Consider the following 23069-nt stretch of genomic DNA (forward strand, 5'->3'; position numbering starts at 1 on the left):
CAACCACATGGTGGCTCACAACCATCTGTAATGGGATCTGATGCCCTCTTCTGGTGTATCTGAAGACAGCTACAGTGTACTTATATATAATAAATGAATAAATCTTTTAAAAAAATGTATTGTGTAACAATATAGCTGTAACATTTAAAATCTAAATTCACATAAAATTAATCTGTTCAGCTACTTTCTCTTAAGTCTCGTTTAAAGGCACTGGCACAGCTTGGAAGCTCTTAACTGTTAATGTAGATTAGCCCGAAGATGAACAGAGTCACAGAGCATGAACTGCGTAAGAATCTCACAAATTATTCAAAATTAAAAGTTCTTTGATAAAAATTATAAAAATTAACAAAGAAACCACTACCACCTACTCTCAAGGAACCATAGAATATTTATTCTAAGCACTGGCTTTTGTAATTTGATTAGAACACATGTTAACAAAACATAACTTTGCTGAATATGAAAAGTACGTCGCCAAGGGAAATTTCCACTGCTACACAAAATCAGTCAAAGAAGACTGCAGAGGGTGTGTAAAGCCCCACAGTAGGACACTACTTCACTCATTCCAGTCTAGTCCGTGCCTCAAGGATCACCGCCGTCGAGAGGCACGGACAAGCACTGCATACTCACATGGCGGAAAGTCCACACATGGCGTTTGCTCTCCTCTGTGTATTTTAAACAGGTATACTCCTTCTATCCTCCCAACCCTCCCAACAGTGGAGAACTGTCCGCCAAGCCAGCAGAGCACACTGACTCCCTCAAACTCCCCATGCTCTCTCTCTCTTTAGATCAAAGGAATTTCACTCAGTCCCTCGATCCCAAGCAGGTGACAACAGTGAGTGAAATGGCAAGCGATATAAGCCGCATGTGTGTACACATGCATGTGTGTTTACATGCATGTGTGTCCTGAGTAGTAACATTAGGTGAAGCTAGAAAGAAGGTGTGATGTTACAATTTAAAAAAAATTGTAGGTTCAAAATTTTATATACACTTCTACACATGTCAATTCAAGTTTATTTTCAGAGCACTGACTGCGTCCAACAGGTGACTGCTCTCAGTCTTTCTAAGACATTGCTACTGCTTTGGTTCACTAAGTTTTGCAGATTTATTTCCATCACCCTGGGGAGAAAAAGAAGCAAGGTGGGAGGTTCATCCATACCTAAAACACTAAGGATCTTCTCTTCTTCAGACAACCTCTATGGACTCATAGTCAATGCCACTCAAGGCACAGCTGCTCTCTTATGATCACACAATACTGTCTTGCCCAGGACTGCACAAAACAAACTTCGTTTCCTCCCCATAGCTATTCCGTCCTGAGTGGTTGCTTACCCGTTTGTCAATGTCGTTGTGTTGAAGCTGTACAAAGCGCGCGCTGATGGCTGCAATGTAGCTCTGCTGATTGGAGAACGCAACACGCCCAGCACCTTTCGGGTACTTCAGCTCTGGGTCTGTATCAATGCCAGCATAGCAAACACCACCGTACAAACGGTCCATTATCATTGCCAGTTCAACTGTAAGAAAATAAACACGTCTACGTATAACTCTTTGGAGCTACTCACCCAGGAAAAGGGGGATCATGCAGTCTAACTACAAAAAGAAAACCCAGGTGAAGGCTTATAAAGAATATCCACTTTAGTCTTTCAACTCCAACAGAAGAGCTACTCACTGGATATTAATAAGATAGAAACAATTTACATGTATACACACAGGGGTTAGGCAGTCATAACTAAAGCAACAGTATTAAAGGAGCACTCTACTACTCTGGCCTAACGGCTAAAGGAACTCTTTAGCCTACTGACCTGGACCTGGGAGGGTAAAGCAATCAGGGTGGCCTAACAAGTTATGGAGAAACAACTACTCACGGAGCCTGAGACTGAGCACAACTTCTAATGCCTCACTGCCTCGTTAGAGCTGCAGAATCAAGTCCTTATTCTACCTAGAGACAATGTGTCTATGAATGCAAATTCCCGCATTGATAAAAATGACAAGAGAGTAGATTCTATCCCAACTGAGAGATGGTCACAGCATCTCATACTGAACTCTAAATACTAACAGTAGTTAATAAGAATAGCAAGGTTGAGCCAGGAAGCTGTCTGGAAGCTGTTAAAAACACACGTGCTACAATCTTGTTAGAGGTCGAAGCTAATAGTCCAGTCTGTGGTGGACTGCAGTTTCCCATGTTTCTTGCCTTAATTTGGGTATATTTACAAAATGCTTATAGAGAAGTTACTTTGGAATTGAAACATTCCAAAGGTCTGATATTAAAAAATTACACCCACTGTCAATCAGGGTGCCCCCAAGAGACGTGTGGCACTTACCTGTGCTGCCAACTGCCTGAAGGAAACTTTACTTGAAAGCCACCGTCTCTGGCTAGGGCCACTCCTTTCAGGCCACAGTCTAAATCCAAAGACTCAGGCCTACCCCTCAGAAGTGACCTAAACTCATTTTCCTTCAAAACCCACATATGGCATTTGAAAAGGAGAAAACAGGGAAAAACAGACAATGACCAGAGCCAATGCTGCAAACACCACCACATTCTAATGGTGGGGTTGGGCAAGGGTTCTGAAGGCCCAATGGTGTGTTAGGACACACCTGAGGTCTTCGAACAGATCTAAAGTGAGTTCATTTTAGCATAATGAGGTTGCAAAGGCAGTAAGAGAAACTGTCATCATGTCAGAAAGGTTGTCCTTGTACTTCAAGTTTCTTTTTATACCTAACTGCCTAACGTTGATTTTTTTCCCTAAATGTCCACCTTTTTTTTTTTTTTAAAAAAAAAAAGGAACTGACTTATAACAAAGCAGCAAGTCTCAAGTGAGAAAACGAACTATCACCAGCTAGCCCAAGAGTAAGTGGTATGGAAGGCCAAGCAGCAGACAGCCATCCCAACTGTCCCATTATTGTCAGTTACTGAGGCCCAACAGCTGGGGGCACCGCTGGTCAAGCCAAGTGGAATGTGGTGCAGCTTCCAGACAGTACCTCAAATACCATTCGCTTGCACAAGGCAACAAGAACTGCACTGTACCCTGATATCAGAGGTCAGTGTTCCTCACGCCTCAGCCTCTGAGGCCCTAACCTTCTCCCACGTGCACGATGTTCTTCTGAACACAAAGCAGGCTATTGAAGGGAGCATTGTAAATCACATTCATTAATGAATTTCTCTTGGTGAAGTAAGTAATATCAAGGCCCAGGAAATTAGATACTAGTTTTCCAAAGGCCAGGTTTGCTCTGGAATAGGAAAGAGAGAAAATACTCCAATAGCTGGACAAAGAAAGCTAGAAAGGAGTCAACAGCACCGTCTTCCACACTAGGGACTCAGAACAGTACCTGAATTACGAAGGGGGCTCTGCTTAAAGAGGAGTTAGTGTTTCCGCAGGAGTTTCTACACCACAGCAGTCTCCAAAGGAGTTTATGGCTCCTGACCCCAGGAGGCTCTTTTCATAAGCATAAGCATTCCATTACTCTGTGCATCTTTCAGCTGAAAATCACCCTCATGTGCCAAAGACTAGATCATGGCTGACATTAGTGGTAGTTAACTCTTTCTGATAAGAAAGCAGGGGTTCTCACCCAATTATGTTTTTAAAAAACATTATATAGAAATAATTTCCATTCATGAGCTATATGTCATTCCTGTATGTATGTGCATGTGTGAGCATGACAGAGGTTAACCTTGGGTGCCCTTCTTCTGGGGTTGTCCACGCTGGTTTTGTTACAGTGGTTTCTAAAGCTTGCAGATCTTCCTACCGCTGCCTCCTCACTGCCTGCCGAGACTGTGAGCACCCATTACTGTGCTCGGTTATCACTGGCTTATGTGGGTTCTGGGGATCAAAATCTTGCTTATGGATTGAGCTCTCTCCTGAGTTCTACAGTATTTTCTTGGCCATCAAAATGTCTCCAGATATTTGAGCAATAATGTTTTACTGAAGTGGGAGGCAATTTGTTAAAAGGCTAAAAAATAAAATAAAATAAAATAAAATAAAAATAAACAAACCCCAAGTGGCTAATAGGAAGAGTTTTGGTTTTCTCTCGAGTAAACTGACAAATTTTTATTTAATTCATGGTTTTATTTGGGGGTGATAGTGGTGGTAAAAAACTCTTTTTGTTGTTCTCATGTAGCCCAGGCTGGCTTCGAACTCTGTGTAGCTAAGGACGACCTTAAATCCCCTAACCTCCTACCTCTACCTCTTAAGTGCTACGATCACAAGCATGTGCCACCACACCTGGCTTTAGTGGTCCTGAGGTCTGAACTCAGGGCGCGTGCACGCTAGGCAAGCCGTCTACCAACTGAGTCACACCTTCAGCCCTCCAGGTCTATGTTTTCACTAAGGAAAGTCTAAGTTATGATCATCCAAGTCTTCCTGAACTCATACTAGGCTTAAAAACTAGAGACGTCCCTTAAATACCAACCAGGGTTTCCAGTATTAAAAAGGTAGTCACCTTTTCAATAAGTAATCCCTTTTCAATAATTTTAATACTAAAAGACAGCAGACAAAGAAACTTAACCCATCCTGTACTGGATAGGTGAATAACAAAAGCAGAGTAAATGTCTACTAAGTTCTATAAATCTTCATTCTCCGAGTTTCCCGTTTTTAGTATTTATTTTTATCTGTATGTGTTCAAGTGTCTGCCGAGACTGGAAGAAGGTGCTGAAAGCTTGGATCTGGGATTAATAGGCATCACATCATTGTGGGAGCCACGCAATGTGGGTGCTGGGACTTGAACTCTGGTCCTCGTGATTGAACAGCAAGTGCTCTTAAGGGCTGAACCATCATCCCTCCAGCTCCAGGTTTTGTTTTTCTTTTCTTTTCTTTTTTTTAAAACAGAGGATGTAAGTTTACCAGCAAATGTTGCAACATACAACTACTTTAGAGACTATGATTAGAAGTGTCTCTGCAGTGAGTATCGTTAGTGAGTACAGGAGAGTCCTGCCCCTTTCTTCTGATGAGAGGAAAACAAGGATGAAAGACAGGCTGCCATTCTTACTTTCTAGAAGGGAGAGGGAAAAATCAGGAAAAACAGTAATTGTCTAGACAACTAAATCTTCATGGATTCCTTCATCTATGTCTGCACGGATGAACCTTAACCTTGCCGTGAAATCTGCTTCTTCAGTCAAGGGTATGTCCTATTGAGTAAGCCTATGAGAGTGAATCCTTATCTGAATCCCCTTCAGTGGAGAGTGGCTAGGATAACTCCCAGGGCACAGTAGGAAACATTAACCCGAGGAAGACAATGGCTCAAGAACTGGGCATACAGACGAAGGCGTGTGGAGTGCACATGAGTTCATGTAGGCCACAGGGAAGAGTCTACAAGGAAGGAGTGCCTCAAAACCCCCCGGGGACCCTCCCAGTGTCCTCAGAGTCCGCCATGTCACCACGAGAGTGAGAAGTCAGCAGGATTCATAGATGTGGGCAAGGGCGCACTGCATTTTAGACCACATGCTCATACCACTGCATGGTCAGCTCCCACAGCAGCTCCCACGCTGGCTCATACACCGAGCTTCACTGTGTCACGCACCAGAGAATGAAGCAGGATAACGTAGCTGTGGGAAGCACACAGTATTCTCACGAGTTCTGTCTTGTGCTGATTACACTTCTGGATCTGAACCGGATATGGTTCCCAGAACCAGCTCCTGAGTCTTTAGGTCATCAGAAAGAAGTCTTGATGATTCTCCCCCTCTACCTCAGGGTTCTGCTCCTCTTGTTTAGCTGCTTTCAAAGCCGGCCTGAAGGCAGTGTCTAAGACTGGGACACTGAGAACCAAGCAGGGCAGCAAAGGAATGAGGTCCCCATGAATCTAGAAGTTCACCTTTTCTCTTTGGAAATAAACTTAAAATGGGCAGGAACGAGGCATAAAGTGCCTCAGGATGATAAGGCAGACCTGGCTTCTGAAGGAAAGGAGGATGAATGTTTTAGGCTTCCCACAATCTTTACGCTGGTTCACAAGGGGTCAAAAAGAAAGCATGTTCACAGACTTCTATTCTGTCAGATGAGCCCGGACACATTTTTAAATGGATGACATTGAAGCACTAAGTCAGAAATGGAACCTTTCTTTAGATTCATTAAATCGAACTGGACACCCTCCCAGATCTCCACTGGATAAAACAGTTTTCATCACCAGAGAGCCTGGAGCTGAAGCACAGAGACCAGAAGAACTTGCCACTCTACTCGAACAATGCCTCCTCCTTTCTAAAACCCAAAGTCAACTGCTTACAACCTCTCAAGGTCATCATAAACACCAATCACGAGTGAGCCAGCTCCAAGCACACGGCTGAGAGCACAGTGGAACCTGACTGCATCGCTTTGCTTCCTCTCCGCTCTATAAACATCAACTCACCCCAGCCTATCTTTGGCTTTATGCTGGCTCAGTCTGTTGAGGATGGGGCAATGTTTGACAGGATCCATGGGCAAAGGTTTGTTTGGGAAGAAGGGGGTGGAAGGCACACCAGCATTACAAAGTCCTGAGCTATACGGGCACTTCAAACCTGGAGTTTATTTGGGTCACTTCAGACTGAACTTAGGACTGGATGAGAAAGTATCTACTGCTAGGAAACTCGATATTAAGCAATTCTGGCCATCTACCACCTCACGGAACAGAAAGGGATATGGTTACAACATTTCCTATTCACAGGTCAGAATGCAATCCCCAGTTCATGTGAACTACCAGAATGCTTGTGCAAAATGTCTGAAATAAACGATCCTGAGGAATACTGAGAAGTGTATTCTCTCCAGCTTTTATCTGGACATAAAAGCCATCATAGGGCAATAGGGTTAGGGAGAAGGCAAAGAAGGAAACTTTAGGATCTGCCATGGACTATTAGCAGGGTGAAAAAGAAAGGAAGAAAGAGCAGAGAAGGAGGAATAGAGAAACAATGACAGGCTCTAGGAGCTCAAGACAGCAGATGCCCTGCAAGGCCAAGGCTGAGCATTGCTGGAAGGAAGTCATCACATGAAGAACATGGTTTGGAAGAAGAGATTCCAAAGCTTAGTTACTTAAGTGATCCTCAAATCAGACACCTAAATCAAGAAGATGGAATGAAAGAAACACACATGCAAATGAAGCAGAGAGCACGGGGTGGGGGTGGGGGTGGGGGTGGGGGTGAGGGTGGGGGAGCAGTCAGATGGTTTTGTGGTCCCTTCACAGCCGCCAGCCTGATGTTGATTTGCAGCCTGACTGAAGAGGTGTGTGTGTATCTTGGAGAGGTCCTAATGCCATAGGGCTTTTCCTGTACAGGCATTCAGGAAAAGATGCTGCTCCTGTCGCTTGGTTGTCTCTGTAGCCAACAGAAAAGCAAACTGCTGTGTTCTTTTGTAGACACTCTAAAGAATATGCAAGCTTTAGCCACATGGGGGCAGGATGAATCTACTCACAGCTTTTTTTCCCCCTCAAGGTGAATGGGGTGAAAGTAGGAGCCATCCAGACCTAAGGAACACCAGATTTGGGGCAAATCAGTCTTAGCTTGTGGCTGCTGCTCATAGGAGTAACAGAAGGGGGTAAGATATGACAGCGATGTGCGCTGTCCGACCTCTGAGGGATGAGAAATCTCATCCAGATATGCTCTTCACTGGATTTCTTCATGCTCAGGTTTCTATAGGCCTGTGATTTTCCCTATCAACCTGAATTTTGATCTGGGTATGCTGGTTCATATCTAGCAGGAGGATGAGGAGTTTGATGACAGAGTCACCAGAGTGAGACTCTGTCTCAAAAAAAAAAAAAAAAAAAAAAGATTTGTCAGAAAGTAGGAATATTTAATTTGATGTGTACCCCAAGCCCATTCAGGAGAGAACTTGCTTCTTTAGAGGCATTTTTTGTTAGAATGGATACAGGCTAAATTTAGAAAACCCAAATTAAATTTAGTGATCATAGTTCCTATCCTACAATGTCAAAAGTAAAGTAAAAACCTCAAAGAAGCTACAGGAATAATGTAAGTGGTAACATTCCAGCCGCTCTGACGTGCTAAAGGACAATTTTTGGCCAAGGATAAAGTGAAGTTTATCTCAACAGCCAAAGCCTAACCTGTTGAGTGCGGCCCAGGGAAGAACTTTGCAGAGAAAGCACTTGGACTTGGAGGTGCTCAGGGTCGGGGCACTGAATGCTTTTGCAGAGGACCTGGCTTTGCTTTCCCAGCACCCATATCACATGACTCAACCACCAGTGACTCCAGCTCTGCCCTCTGACCCACACAGGCTCCTGTATGCGTGTGCTAAACAATGAAAAATGACGAAATCTTTTTTAAAAATGTCCTATATTTAAAGTCCAAATTTCAAAATGTTAAAGAATAGATATAATTCAGTCTTCAACTGTCAGTATGACTCTGCACTCTGCTCTGAAAACTTTGGTTTCCTATATAAAATTTCCTTTTAACACAGCACTGAGCTATTCGCTGAGCCCAGTAGGGCACGCCCTTGCTTATTTATTAAACGGTGGACTTCCTAGCTACCAGCCGCCCTCCAGAAGTGCTGGCAAGTGTGCTGCAAGCCACACGTCCAGAAGACCTGTGACCTTATCTACCAAAACAAACCAATTTTAAAACAAAAGTAGCTAAAAAGAAAAGAAATCCAAGACTTATTAGGGATATTCTCTAGGCAAAGAACACAAATCTTATTTCTATTAGATAACTAAATAGAATTCTTTTTTTAAATATCTGTTTTCTTTCTGTCTTTCTTGAGACAGGATCTTATGTAATGCAGGTTTGCTTCAACTCACTACACAGCTAAGGATAACAGTGAACTCTTGATCCCCCTGCCTTCTTCCAAACACAAGGACTAGATGAGCCGCCAAGCCCAGCTCCATAACCTAGTGTGTGTCACTTTTGCCTGACTCTAGAACTTGGGGCATCTTGCTGATGTTGAACACTGGGTACAATGTAGCTTATAAACTGCGCTTCTAGTGATTTAAAGACAAGACCTGACTAGTTAAAAGCAAGTTGTATTATTTTATGATTGTGGGACATTGTTTTTAGACAGGATCTTACTGAGACAAGCCTCAAGGGACCCACCTTCTTCTGCTTAGAGTCCCAGATGTGCACCCCCATGTCCAGTTGCAGGACTTTTAAAGATTCCCACGTGGAAAGAGTGCAGGGGTCAAACCTTAACAACTTCCACTGCAGTGCAGTTAGCTGCAGTGTACAGCGGTGCCTACCCAACTGTAACGTCCATGAGCAGGATGATCCCAGTGAGAGTTCCTCTCCTTTTCCAGCCTCCCACAGTGACAGACACAAGTGTTGAGTGTCCCACAGCCCCACTCACATCGCCTGTTCCTGCACATATCTAACTCAGAACCAAAAGTCTGTTTCAGTCTCATTGTTCCCAGTGAGGTGGCCCTTCCTAGACTTTATCAAATGGTGTTGGCTAAGGAGGAGGGCTTTCTGGCTTTGCTTTCTTTATTTTGGTAGTTTTTCATTAGAAGAAAAGGTGGACCCAGAAATCTCTGACTTTTAGAAATAATGTAAAATTACTATAATCACAATATTTTAAAAGTTCTTCAGAATAGAATTATGATCTTATCCCATTGCTTTTTTTTTTTTTTTTTTTTTTTTGACTCAGGGCCTAACTAGGTTACTCAAAATCTGCTTGCTTCACCCTCTCAGTGCTACAGTTACCAGTGTGAGCCATTAAATTTAGGACGATATCTTTATAGAGTTATAAAGTTTGTTTGTTTCTAATGTGTAGGCTGGAGTTAGAATTCAAATAACATTGAGAATCCTTCAGAATTTTCTGTGTAGCCCAGGCTGGCTTTGCATTCACTCAGTAAGTGTTAGCTCAGGCAAGATTCAGATTTAAGAAGCATCTCGTGTCAGACTCCAGAGTGCTGGGCTGACAGACGTGCGTCACTGTTCCTGACTTGTCTCCAGGTTTAAACACTGAAGCATCAGTTCAATACCACCTCACAGTTCTAGTTCACGAAGACTCAGCTTACCCTCAGTAGCACAAATGCTTTATCCTTGGAAACAAAATGACAGCAGCAACAACAGAGGTTGGGCCAGGTGCTACAGGCTGCAATCTCAGCCACCTGAAATGCTGAGGCAGAAGGATTCCAAGGCCTGCCTGCTCCACACAGTGAGTCCCAGGCCAGCCTGGCAACTTTGTGAGACTGTCAGGATATATGCAGAAGGTGGGCTGAGGATATGAATACTTGTCTAGTTGTGTGGAGTCCTGGGTTCAATCCCCAGTATTGCACCAAAACCTGCACAAAACAAGAGCTTCTCCAAAACCACATCAAAGAATGCCTTAACAGATGATTCACTTCTGGAACTCATGAGAACCAATCAGACCCGCCCGCCTTGCTGGAGAGGCTCAGAAGTACATTTGATTGCCATGTACAATCCCCAGCCGTGGCGTGGCCTCAGATCGCCCAGATACACGGGCAGACTTGTGACAGGGTGACTGTCATCTGTGACAACGCTAACTGGCATGAGCGTGCACACTGCCAGGTATCATTATTTTAAACTTGTGGGTAAAAAGGAAAGAACTAAGTAGACCTCACCCTTTCCACAGAACGGTTTAATGAAATTGACTCCCACATAAGAATATACAGCATTTTGGGGGAAACTCTTAATTGTAAAGACGTCGCTCAGTGAAATGCCATGGCAGACTTCCCAGTGGAGACTGTGGATGGCTGACTGGAAAGCCAGAGAGCTAAGGCATGGGGACTCAGCGCTTTTGGTGTGTTTCTATTTCCACTCACCAGCTCGAAGGGGTCGTGGAACTCCCCCAACAAAGATAGTTTTTCTGGGGTCCAAAGGCTGAGAGCCATCCATTACAAAGTCACTGTCACTTAGGTTCCACGGTCGGATTTGCACCTGAAAAAAAGGCGTTTACTTGGTCCTTACTTCATTTCCATCAACCCCAAATGAGAATAAGATGACTCAAGACACACCCACTGTTTGCACATTTTTAGAACATCCAAGTCCCAAACAAAATCAAGTTAATCACTTAACACGGTCTGCATGAAGTGCCATTGAGTCTTGGGGAAGCCACTCAATGCTCCAGACACAAATGAACCCTGCGCAGACCACCCGTGTCATTAAAGGCAGTCTTCAGCAGATCCTGAGGTTTGGATCCAGTTCATCTGAGCACATCACAGACTCTTGACAACCATTTTTAACTTTTTGTAATGAATCCAGCTAGAAGGAACAGAAACATTAAGAGGATTTTCTAAGGATTATCCATTTGCCTGGACTTCCAATTCTCATCACCACCCCAAGTTAAAATATTTACCTCTCAAAGAATATGACATAACACAGATTAACACTCAAGTTAGCAAACAATTACAGAGATAGCCAACACTGACACTTAGAGAATAGTGCCTAATTTAATTATTAAACTGACTTTTCTACACAAGGTTGATTAAATAAAGGCAAATGTTGTGTGTATGAGCGCACATGCAAGAGACAAGACGGACACACACACTCACACACAGAGTGAGAGGAGAGGAGAGAGACAGAGATGGAGGGGAGGAGAGCTGTTGCTGCAGAAGTTGTCAGTGCTTAGGCAGTGGGTGTTGTGGCGAGCATCTTTAACTGCTGTGCCATCTCACCAACCCATAAAAGTTCAAAGAATATGAAAAGAAACCATTACAGCTTATTTTCTTTTCTAAAATTCTTAAAAATTTTCTTATTCAAGTGTGAATGGTTGTGTGTGTATGTGTGATGTGTGTGTATACATGCAAAGGCGTGCATACCAGATGAGTGTATTAGTCAGAGGACACCTTTTGGAGTCAGTTCTCTCCTTCCCGCTCTTCTGTGAGTTCTGAGGCTAGACCTCAGGACAGAAGGCTTGCATTCTGCATTGTCAGGCAGCAAGTATCTTTACCTACTGACCACTACACTGCCTGCCCACAGTATTTCTTTTTACTTAGCTTCTTATGCTCACAGTTTATACTATTTATCATACACTGAGAAATGAAGCATCTTATCAGCTTACCCTTAAAGCAAATTCCTTTTAATCATGACTGATTACAAAGAACAGTTTAAAACAAGCAAAGCAGAAGTAATGCTACCCTTTCTCCCTAAAAGGTAAGGGTGACACTGTCCCCAGTGGGTTAGTCAGCAAGTGGGTGGCCACTGGAGACGGGCGGGAGAAGCCACCTGGTGTTTGCCATGAAGGAATTAATGCCTATCCTCTGTCCCTCCCTCTCAGGTTAAGATGGGATACAATATAGGTGAATTTCCATATTTTAATACTCACAGAATTCATTTCTGGTCTCAATGGCTGAGCTTGGCAAGCCTGGCACTCCTGCCTTGCCAAACTCTTCTGTCTGCCCCCAGATGTTCTAAAACTGGAACTGCTCCTTATTAACAATTCACACAGTCCTTCACAGGGCTGGGTTTACCTTACCCCAGGCTAGGCTTTTTTCCCTTTTATTATACTTTCTCTTATTAGAAAGCAAAAAGCCACACAACCTTCCATTCTTCCAATTCTCATCACCACCCCAAGTTAGACTCTGAAAACATAAGCCCGCTAGGCATTCTGTTAGCTACAGATGTGATCCACCTTTACTGTCCAAGAAAGTCCAGTGTCATTTCTGTAAGATGTGCTCAACTGGGCGAAGTGACTGCTTCCTTGAGATTTCCCACAAAGGTTGTCTCATGCTTTCATGAGGGTGCGTCACTAACTTTTAATTATAAACACAATACTTCCCCGACCCTGGAGGGAAGTGGTTCTTGTGCCACTGCCTCTGGTGCCTCCTGCACAGAAGCCCCCTTCTGGCCTGACTTCTGACAAAGCTCTTAGGCAGCTTACAGACTCACACACTGTTGGCTGACTTTGGTCATGGTCGCTATCCCTCCAACCCTCTTGGTATTCACCTTTGGCCTCCATGTATTGCTCAGGGTGGTCTCAAAAGCTCCTGAGCTCAATCATCCCCCAGGTTCCAATTCCTATCCAGCTAAGACTAGTGTTGTGCACTCCTGAATCCAAATGGTAACACATCTCTTCGTTTCAAAATGAAAGTCTCATGACTTTTCCATATAAAGCTATTTGTTTTCATCTTATAAACATTACAGGAAACACATTACACCTTCTATAACAGCTGTATGCTTCAGCTGGTCAAAGGAACACTGCAGAAGACCTAGAAACGTCCTGACGACCGCTGTCCTTACCACAGTCTTCCTTCTACCACTACTTGCTCCGCCCTCTACTTGATCGTCTCACACACAACTCCATCCCTTTGCTCTATTCTTGGCTTTACAGCTTAGGTAAGCTCACAGGAAGAAGGCTCAGGACGCAGTGCTGATCAACCCTATTCACCAAACCCACACTTCCCAGCTGCTGCCAGGAAAACAGCTGCTCAGAACTGGCACCCTGCAGAGCTAAAGAAAAGTTGACATAGGCCAGCATCAGCACATTCTGCATTAGCAGAGTAGTGTGGGAATGGACTGAGGCTTTCCCTCTCAAAATGGCTGCTCTCTGAAATACAAGCTCCTTCCACACAACTCGTACCTCCCTGAGAGTGGCAATGCTCAACAAGCATTTACAAGAGAAAACACAAAACTTACTTTCCCTTAGTTTCTTTTTTGAATTATGCATTCCAGTGAAGGCTCTCCTGAGGACCATGAAATCTATGTTTGGCTGAACTATGTGTCTTCTAAATTCTTATCCTCTGAGTCAGTAATCTGTTTTACACAAAGCTTGCTGGTATAAACATTTATGTATGCCACAGTAACTTTGAAGGAATGCAGCACTAGTAAGATGAAGTTATTGGTGAAAGTGTGAGTTCCCCCTTCTGACGTCTCCCTGTGTCTCCTACAGAAGGCAAGTCCTTGGGGTTGCTATGTCAGACACTGCTACTTGGGGAAAGCTGTTGACTATCTTTTGGAGTTTCAGGGCATTCATTGATGTACTTTATCAAAAACTCGAAGGAAGTTTACAGGCAAGAAATCTGTTCAACATTGCTAAACACAGCATATCCCAAGTTATTTCTATGCAATTTTTAAACATAACACCTACTAATGTTCACATCTGGACATCACCGTCCTATGCCAAAGTACTTTCTGAGTGATGAACTGTTATTATTTTGAAAAGGTTACGTCCACAGAAATTAACTTTAAGTAGTTAAGAGTAAATTTAATATTAGTAAATTAGTTAATATATTTAAATATTAGACAGATGTCCAAAGAACATCTTTTATTATTAAAAGTTTTGCAGACTGACCCTCATTAAATATATGTCATCAAATCAGTTTGGTTAAGTAGGGATCGAAATTAAAGACTAAAATGTTATTTACTTAAAACTAAAGGTGATTAATAGAATTAAGGGCAAGCCAACTACTACAGAAAACACTAAGAAATGTAACATGGATCACTAGTTTAGACTGAGGCATATGATAAAAACCACTAGCTAAAAAGAGTTCAATGAAAATTAACAAAAACTCCCAAATTAAAATGTCAATGTATTTTTTTGTACTTTTTTGTTCTACCTTTTTTTTTTTTTTTTTTTTTTGGTTCTTTTTTTTTTCCGGAGCTGGGGACTGAACCCAGGGCCTTGCGCTTCCTAGGCAAGCGCTCTACCACTGAGCTAAATCCCCAGCCCCCTTTTGTTCTACCTTTAATCACAGAATAAAAGAAAACACAACGGCCTTGCATACTGGCACCGGCCTTTAACCCCAGCCCTGGGGTGGGGTGGGGGTGGGGAGGAAAAAAACAGAAAAGGGCTTCAGGTTTTCTGTGTTGGGGTGTGTGTGTGTGCGTGTGTGTGTTGGTTCTTGCTTTAGACTTCATCCTCCTGGTACCACTGTAGGTTACAAACGCCCATCACACAAATCCTGCTGCAAGGCATCTTGTTCCCTCTGTTTTTCCCAAAGGAACTCAAAAGTCAGCACTGCAGTTCCGTGGTCAGCTCAGGTACCAGAGCTGACACCTCCTCCCCGCCGTCTGGCTGTTACTTCTCTCCTACAAGGCTCAGAGCTGAGACACTGTCAACTCTAACTCCCTTTCTGATTTCCTGGTTTTTTGCACCCCTCCCCCACCCCCATTTCCTTTAAGCTCCTATTCTTCAAGAAAAGACTATTTCTCCTCCTAATCCTACAATCCTTTTATTTTACACGAAACAGGACAATAGTGCAGAGCCATCAGGAATGCTCTCCACGGCAAGGGGCAGCATCCCAGTACATCCTCACAGCCAGGATGAGTCAGCAAACCAAGTGCCTTGACATATAGCTGTGCCGGGTCAGTTGAAGTGATGTACTCCGACCCATGTCGGCCGTCAGCAATTCTGTTTTAAGTACCACAGCCCTCACCAAATCACTAAAGTGTGACAGCAGAAGCAGAAAGAGTTTAGTTTCTAGAGAATCTTTGCCTCTTCCATGGTCTAAGGGCTCTTTTTATCATTAAACACAGAAACTAACAGCCAGAGTAGCAGTATTTGGGGAGTAAACTTTTCAAAGCACACACATATTTGGTATTTCATTTTGAGCTAATTTTCATTTCTCAAAGAGTAATAAACAAATCAGCCAATTTTCAGGAGTAGATGCTATCTATTGTTCTCAAGTGTTCTTCTCTACCAATGTCGACAACCTGGGCATCTCTCTCGAGAAGTAGAAAGAATAGCACCTGAGAGATGATCAGTCCTTGGCTTTGGTAGGACTTTGTATCCTACACAGCTCTGGAGCCATGGGCCGAAAGATCTAAGCCTCTAACCCAGCTGTCCTCAATCTATGGGTTGCAACCCCTTTAGGGGTGGAATGACCCCTTTCACAGGGGTCATCTAAGATCATCGGAAAACACAGATATTTACATTATGATTCATAACATTAGAAAGATCACAGTTATGAAGTAGCAAACATGAGGAACTGTATTAAAGGGTTGCAGCATTAGAAAGGCTGAGAACTATTGGTCTAACCGATCCTCAAACAAAAAAGGGCCCCAGGGAACTTCATCAAAAGAGCCAAAATTCTTTCTAGACAGGTAGCAAAAATTAATACTAGAAAATTCTATCTTGTGCTTCCAGAATGCTCCAGGTGCCCCACTGAGCTTAGTCCAGGCACAGTAAGGTAAGCCCTACAACTAAGCTAAGCTGTAATGCCTATTCCATGCAAGGCTGCTCAGTCCCTCAGGGGCCTTCAACCACTAACGAAGCATGGCATTTTGTGTACTCTTTCATAGGGATGCTTAGCAAAGAGAGAGAGAGAGAGAGAGAGAGAGAGAGAGAGAGAGAATGAACAAATGATGTATAGCCATGCACTACTGTTGAGTTAGTAAAGCCACTATTAATTAAATGCTACAAGCAAACACTTTCCTGTAAAGAAAGGCTTTCCAAAAAAAAAAAAAAAAAAGCTTTTCTGACTGAGTCATGACATCTGCTGCACAGTCTTCTCTGTCTATGGCTCCCAATCTCAAATACGCCCTACGACATCTCTCTCAGAGTACCTGTGGCCCCTTAGTTCACTTTCCTGTCACACACCTATTTCCCACTGCTACAGCTAGGGTCCTTTGAGACTGTGGGGCCCAGTATAGCGTCCAGCCTTAATGAACTCTATGTGCAGACTTGAGAAAGAATGGGCACTCTTTCCTATGCATCCCCTTTTCAAGAGAGTCTCACTGTGCAACCCAGTCTGTTCTCAACCTCAAGACCTTCTTGGTCTGGCCTCCCAAGGACTGGGATTACAGGCAAGCACCACCACACCCATGCTACTCATTCAACTTCCCAGGACATGGGAATACACTGCATTGGTTACCAGTGGTTACTCTAATCATAGGTAATTACATAATCAGAATGACTTTGTGCTCATCATCACCAAATGTCACTTAGAAAACATGACAGCTGATGGGATTTTGAAACTACTAGTGAAAGAATAAAAAATGCAGCTAAAAAGTCAGAAGTTTAAAAAAGCCCTAAATACCTCAAATTCCAGACCCTGCACTCTACCTGTAAGTAAAAGGTCACATTTCTTGAGCCTGCTCTCCCAGGAACTAGAAAAAAGGACTTAAAAGTCCTTAGAGAACAATCTTGAGAAACAGGAAGCTCCTCCTTGTGATTTTTCACTGGTATTCTCGACACTTTCCAATGACGCCATCCCAGCCCCCTTGGGTTGTGGTTTCTCCCTTTAAATACCCTTTCTCCCAGCCTCTCAGGGTCAAACTCCACTGCCCCTGCGTGGGATATGAGTCTCGATCCCAGTGCACTGGTTCCTATCAATAAACCTCATGTTTATTACAGCAAGGATGGTCTTGCATGAGTTCTTGGGGGGTCGCATCATCCCGAGACTTGAGTGAGGGTCTCTCCGCTCCGGGGGTCTTTCACTAGCCTTTTCACAACTGAGTGCATTTCTGAGCTATATTTCTTTTGTTCCCCAAGATGGCACAAACTTTACTACGAATTCATTTTTTGGGTTAAAATGATGAAACCCTTTAAAAAATATTCACCTGAGTGTTTTCTTGGCGGTGTTTTCACCACTGTGTGCATACAGATGGTGCAGAGGGCAGAAGAAGGCATTGGATGCCCTGGAACTGAAGTTACAGACGGTTGTGAGTTACCATGGTAGTGCTAGGAATTGAACCCTGACCCTCTGCAAGAGCAGCCAGGCCTCTTAACTACTGAGCCATCTCTCCAGCTCCTGCGTGACTTTTTAAAAGCATATGAATTCCTTTCAAACTAATACCCATTAAGAGAAAGTAAGAGAAAATATGTCCTATGTATTTTCTATAATCACATTTAACCTTACTATAATCACATGTAATAAAAATCACTTAACCCTGTGGGACCAATAATCTAACAACCATGAAAACTAAGTCAACTCAAGACTGAAATCCAGGCTTTCTGACTCCACGTTAACTATATTGCAAACCTGTGAGGTTTCCTGTCCTCTAGGCCATTGGCTAGAGCCACAACTTCCTGGTGGGTTGAAAATGTATTTCTTCTAGTAAGCAACCACTTTCTTCTCTCCAAACTCAATTCTGCCTATCCTCTATACATTAGAAATGACCAGTAGTGGCTGAAGGTTCAGTCATAGAGGACTCGCCTAGAATGGCCATGGTCCTCCATGCATGTGCCAGCACCACCAGAAAGTAAAAAGAAATGGCTAATAGATTATTCCTTGATCTGCTGACAAAACACAGTTTCTCTCTCTCTGCCCCCTGCCCCTGATTTAGCAATGGAATTAGCTCTGTTATTTGGCTATTTTAAATTCCAGATTCACACCTCAAAACAATTTTGTACCCAAGCAAAACAATTTGATCTAATGTGTCTATGCACGTGTATTTACAGCTCCATGGTACTAAGAAGGGACTGTTGTTAATAGTATATATAGAGAAGCTCACACATACACATTTGGGTTGAGGGTCTGGACGAACAATGGCTCAGTGGTTAAGAGTATTTGCTGCACTGGCAGAGTTTGGCTGAGTCTGATTCCCAGAACCCACAGCAGACAGCCAGCAATTGCCTACAGCACCAGGATATATAATGTCCTCTTTTGACCTTAAGAGGGCACTACTTATGTGCATAAACCTACTCACAGATAGCATACATAGACATAGTTAAAAATAAAAACAAAATAAAATAAAATAAAGCACAATTAGGTTACTGAGTTTTTCCTGGGAGGAAGCCTATTGCTTGATAGAGTTTCCGATAACTAATTTCACAGGGGTCTATACAAGTGCCATGTCCAAAGCAGGGCTATAAAATGCAGGGTTAGAGAATATTGTATATTATTATACAATTGTTTTGCATATTGGAAGATGTTTCTACAGCCTGAATAAAATCAATGTTTCTCAGATATTTTGGGGATAAAGAACTTTTAATTAAAGGAAAAACTTAATATGAAATGCACAGGTGCAGTCAATGGTGAGACTTTCAAGATGGTTGTGGACTGGACATGTGTTCTTTAGACCACACTTAGGTAAACACTGAATGCAGTCCCTGAAGGAAGGAAAGCATTGGCTGTCTGGTTCACTGGCCTGTGTGGCACCCTGGCTACACAGAACTGCCACTTTGCCTTCATGGAGCAGGCACCGAACATCCAAAGACTCAAGCTCCGAGAAGCTCTGGATTCACTTGCAAGTTCACAGACTAAGTAAAACAGGAATTCCTTCTTTGGAGAAACTCTTGGAAGAAGGTGCCCAAATCACGATCAAGATTAAGAATCAAAAGAACAAATAAGGAAACGGAGGTAAGAACTGTTAGTGACTTTCTGGGTGGGAGGTGACAATATAGCCAAGGATTCTAAGATGGGTCTACACACCCAGATTTAACTGAGCCAAAGCCAAAGCTGGGGCGCAGCGGGCAGTGCAGGGAGAGTGGCCTGGTCTGAGTAGATATGCACGAGCAGAAGACGAACAGTCAATCCAATGCCCCACAACAGCTTTTACTTACTTTTCCCAGTTTCATTTTCTGGAAAGATTTTGCTTGTTCATTTGTTTGTTTTGATAGCTGCTTTAGTAGGTATAATTTGTTATAGACAGTAAAATAATCAGCGAGAAAGGTTTTGAAGTAAGGGTAGGAATTTGACCTTGTGACAGAAACAAAAAATATTTCGGTTTGATTAAAGTATGAGGGTACAGGGGAGGGAGACAGCTCAGTCATTAAAGGAGTTGCTGTACAGTAGAGAGGGCTGGGGCTCAGATCGCTAGAATCCAGGGTGGCATGTCGGTTTGCCTATAATCCCAGCCTCAAAAAGTGGATGGTGGAGCCCTGTGAAAGGGACCAGCAAGACCAGCCTTGTTGTTGGGCACCGGATCTGACTGAGACACTCTGCTTCAAAGATTAGGTTGGAGAGCAATGAAGAAAGATTTTCAATATTTATCTCATACCTCCTTATGTGCATATTTGCAAACAAACACACACATATCAAAACATTCTACATACATGCATGCACTCCACACATACACATGAAAGAAAAGGGAAGGTAAATAAACAGATATGAAGGTCAGAAAGAAAGCAAAAAAGGCCGGGGGGAAAAACTGAAGCTAGACTGGAGCGCTCTCAACTCTTAGACAAACACTCTGGACTGTTTCCATAACTGAGGAAGAATGACTGAAAGTGCTAGAAATTCCACTGACAGGCACATAAGTAGGCCAGGAGAGACCAGAATGGCATACTAGACAAAATTAGGAACTGAAACAGGGGCCAGCCATATAGACACTTAGCCGCCAACTCCGGATGACCTGAGTTTCATTCCCAGGACTGAGGACTGACACGGTGGGAGGAGAGAGCCAACGCCAGGGTTGTTCTCTGACCCTCACACGCATTCACACACATCAACTAAAACACAGTTTTAAAAAAAGAACTGAAGCAGTAGTAGCATCTAACTCCTGCTTCTCTGTCTCTATCATCCTTTCCACTGAATTTTGTTTTTCAATGTATAAGTGAGTGGCCATGTTACCTGAGCAATAATCCAAAAACCTAACCTACATAAGCACACATCAGCTTGGTAATACAGTTTAGAGTCTTCTCAAGGCGTTTCCTGCCTCACTCTATTCTAGAAGCGAGAATGACTATCAGGCAAGGTCGTGCATGTCTTTAGTCCCAGTACTTGGAAGGCAGAGGCAGACAGACCTTTTGACTTTGGTGTCAGGTTGATCTAAAATTCAATTCCAAGTCAGCCGGAGTTCCATGTGCCCAGTCTCAACAAAACAGAACAAGACTCATTACCATCTCCTTGCCTTCCTGCCCTCTGTCTTCCATCTATTCTGTGGGGCTCGTCCAGGACACCTGCTCTAGAGTTTGTTTAGAGAGAGACTGCTGTTCATGGCATCCCCCTGCCTCCCTGGAAGCACAGACATTACTGTCATCTGAGATGCCTGGGACTGAGGAACTGTGGAGCACCTCGTTCTGTAGGAAGGAAAGAGTTACAGATCTTGAACCCACAGCAGCTCCTGCTGTTGCCAATCTCTCCTTCCTTCCTATGGGACTAGAGTCAAAATAATCAGGCAACCAACACAGTTCTTTCTGATACAAAGCTACACAGACAATCCACATAGAAGGATTGAATGGAAGGAAATCACCGAATAAAACCACCTACTTAATAATATACCCTAAAGTCCATCAGTTTGGGATTTGATTGACTTAAAACAAGCATGATCCTGCACAAGATAGTTTAGAGCAGACTTTACTGTCGGACTCTGCGCTGGGAAAACAATGTAAATAATTTAATTCACTTAACCAGAAGAGGGGTTTGATTTGAGAAATAGGAGAAAGGGTAGGAAAATCTTCAAGGTAACTTTGGAATCTGATATATTTCCATCCATGTTTTTATTCTGATAGAGTGAGAAAGAATTCAACGTCACAGTCAGGGCACTAGCATCCTGGAGAGTAGAACATGAAAGCTAGTCAGCCTCAGACTCGGAGCAGGGGAGCCATAGATGGAAAAGCCTGCAGAATGAGTGCCTTTTTCCAAGGCCCTTCATGAGTCTGGAAGGCTAATTCCAGCTGTTGCTCTCTTTGGGACATCCATCGTATGAGCTGGTACAGATGAGCTGCTAGCGAGGGGTGTGTAACTGAAGCTGGGAGTGGTGGATGGAAAGCTAGCGCCCAGAAAGAAGCTGCAAAACTAGAGACAAAAGCTCTGGAATCTACCATGGGATGTATTCATTCAAAGTAGGGTTTTTCTTTCTGAGGTTTATCCCAACTATTAATGCTGGAAATCCTGGGTTGGTGGGATCAAATAAACACGTTTTTGATAGTCACTATCAGGATTTATCTGCAGCACAACTCCTCCTCTAGCTCAGATAAGGCAAACTGATCAGGTAGAAATGTGAAGTAACAATTGAAAGCTAGTTTCTTATAATCATTTCCAGTAGAGAGGATTATACTAATTATCTTCAAAGCCCTTAATATCTGGAGTAACACATAAACTTAGAGTGCAAATGCTAAGAAGCAATGGTGGTATCTTCATATCACATATGTTTGCAACGATCAGTTTGCTCCCCTCTCAAGATACATCTTGTCCAGGTGAAGGCCTGCCCTACCAGACATCTCCTCCCCTTCCCCTACAGAGCCAGTGACATGGAGCTCCTGAGCCCTGAGATCATCTCGTCTCATCTCTGTTCTCTAGTGTGGGCATAATTACGTCATCGTGTTCCTCTAACCCTTTGCCTTTTTACATATAAAATGTGTTTGCATCCTCACTGACAGTGAGTGGCCGCTCTCCCATTACCTTCCTAGTTCACTCTCACTGCCTTCTCACTGAATGCCAGGGGCACCTCTGCAGATTGACTGTTAAAGACAGGTCGTTGCTATATTTGGTAGGGAGTTTCTAATCTCACACAACTCTAAAGGCCTCAATTTTAGGTTTGATCGGTACTCAGCTGATGTATTACATGCCCTCCTCTCAGTACGCCTGCATGTCCTCCACACCATGCACGTGCCTTTTAAATAAAGCTCAAATTCCCTACCTTCCCCACTACTGTCTCCCTCCCTGCACAGCCACAGCATTCAATATGTTATCAAAATTTGGCAATGGACCCAGAACTTAACAATTACAATGATGCCTTCGTAATGTCTAAAATCCTTGTTTCTTTTTCTGTATTAACCTTTCTGCCATGACGAGGGAGGCCCAACACCTCTGATGAATGTGTGCAGTGGCTGCTCCAGGCCTTGGGCAGAGCCTTAGCCCCTTGTCCACTCATCCACATCACTACTTTACTGACTCCCACCCTGAGGACTGAGCCTTTACACACAAACTCATCCCGCCTCACCCTGCCAACTCCCCAGGGATCCTCCCACTGCCACGTCAATTACATTCCTTTCTTCTGCTTTGAACACCGTGTTGACCCTTCTCTACTCACTACAATAGCTCAGAAGTCACAGGCTCTTAGCCACAAACTCTGGACATGCACACATTTGTTTATAGTTTCAGCACCATGCTCTCTGCCCCGCCCTTCTCCTGCCCCGCTGAAACTGTCCATTTAGAGTGTGACCTACTGGCCCACCCATCAGGTAGCCGTGGATACAACCCAGCACAGAGCATACATTCACGGATGTTAAAAAGTAAACTCCTCCTGTCCTTGATCTGAAATAATGACAGAAAAGAGCTGCCAGAACCACTAAGAGTATTGTTTACCTCAACTCATAGTTTCTAAATAGCAGTTAGCTTACCAAGCGTTAAGTGGATGTCAAGAACTCATGTATTTGCCTGTGGTCTCA

The 23069-nt window shown here is 43.4% G+C and overlaps 1 protein-coding gene across 50 annotated transcripts in view; it reads right to left on the reverse strand.

Moving 5' to 3' along the window:
* The window catches only part of Cpeb3 (cytoplasmic polyadenylation element binding protein 3), a 182007-nt gene that overhangs the window by 23549 nt on the left and 135389 nt on the right, over positions 1–23069 (reverse strand). For 28 of the 50 annotated variants that reach the window (XM_087565015.1, XM_087564971.1, XM_087564911.1 and 25 more), the window contains 2 exons: positions 10678–10792; positions 1327–1508 (listed from right to left, as the gene is read on the reverse strand). In XM_087565015.1, the coding sequence (XP_087421141.1) occupies positions 1327–1508; positions 10678–10792 (297 nt within the window). Of the gene's footprint in view, positions 1–366; positions 1117–1326; positions 1509–10677; positions 10793–23069 lie in introns of those variants that run through there. The other 22 variants (XR_015628522.1, XR_015628515.1, XR_015628521.1 and 19 more) reach the window with 5 other exon arrangements.

Source organism: Rattus norvegicus, chromosome 1 (assembly GCF_021556685.1).
Source record: "Rattus norvegicus strain SHRSP/BbbUtx chromosome 1, alternate assembly SHRSP_T2T, whole genome shotgun sequence".
Lineage (NCBI taxonomy): Eukaryota > Metazoa > Chordata > Mammalia > Rodentia > Muridae > Rattus > Rattus norvegicus.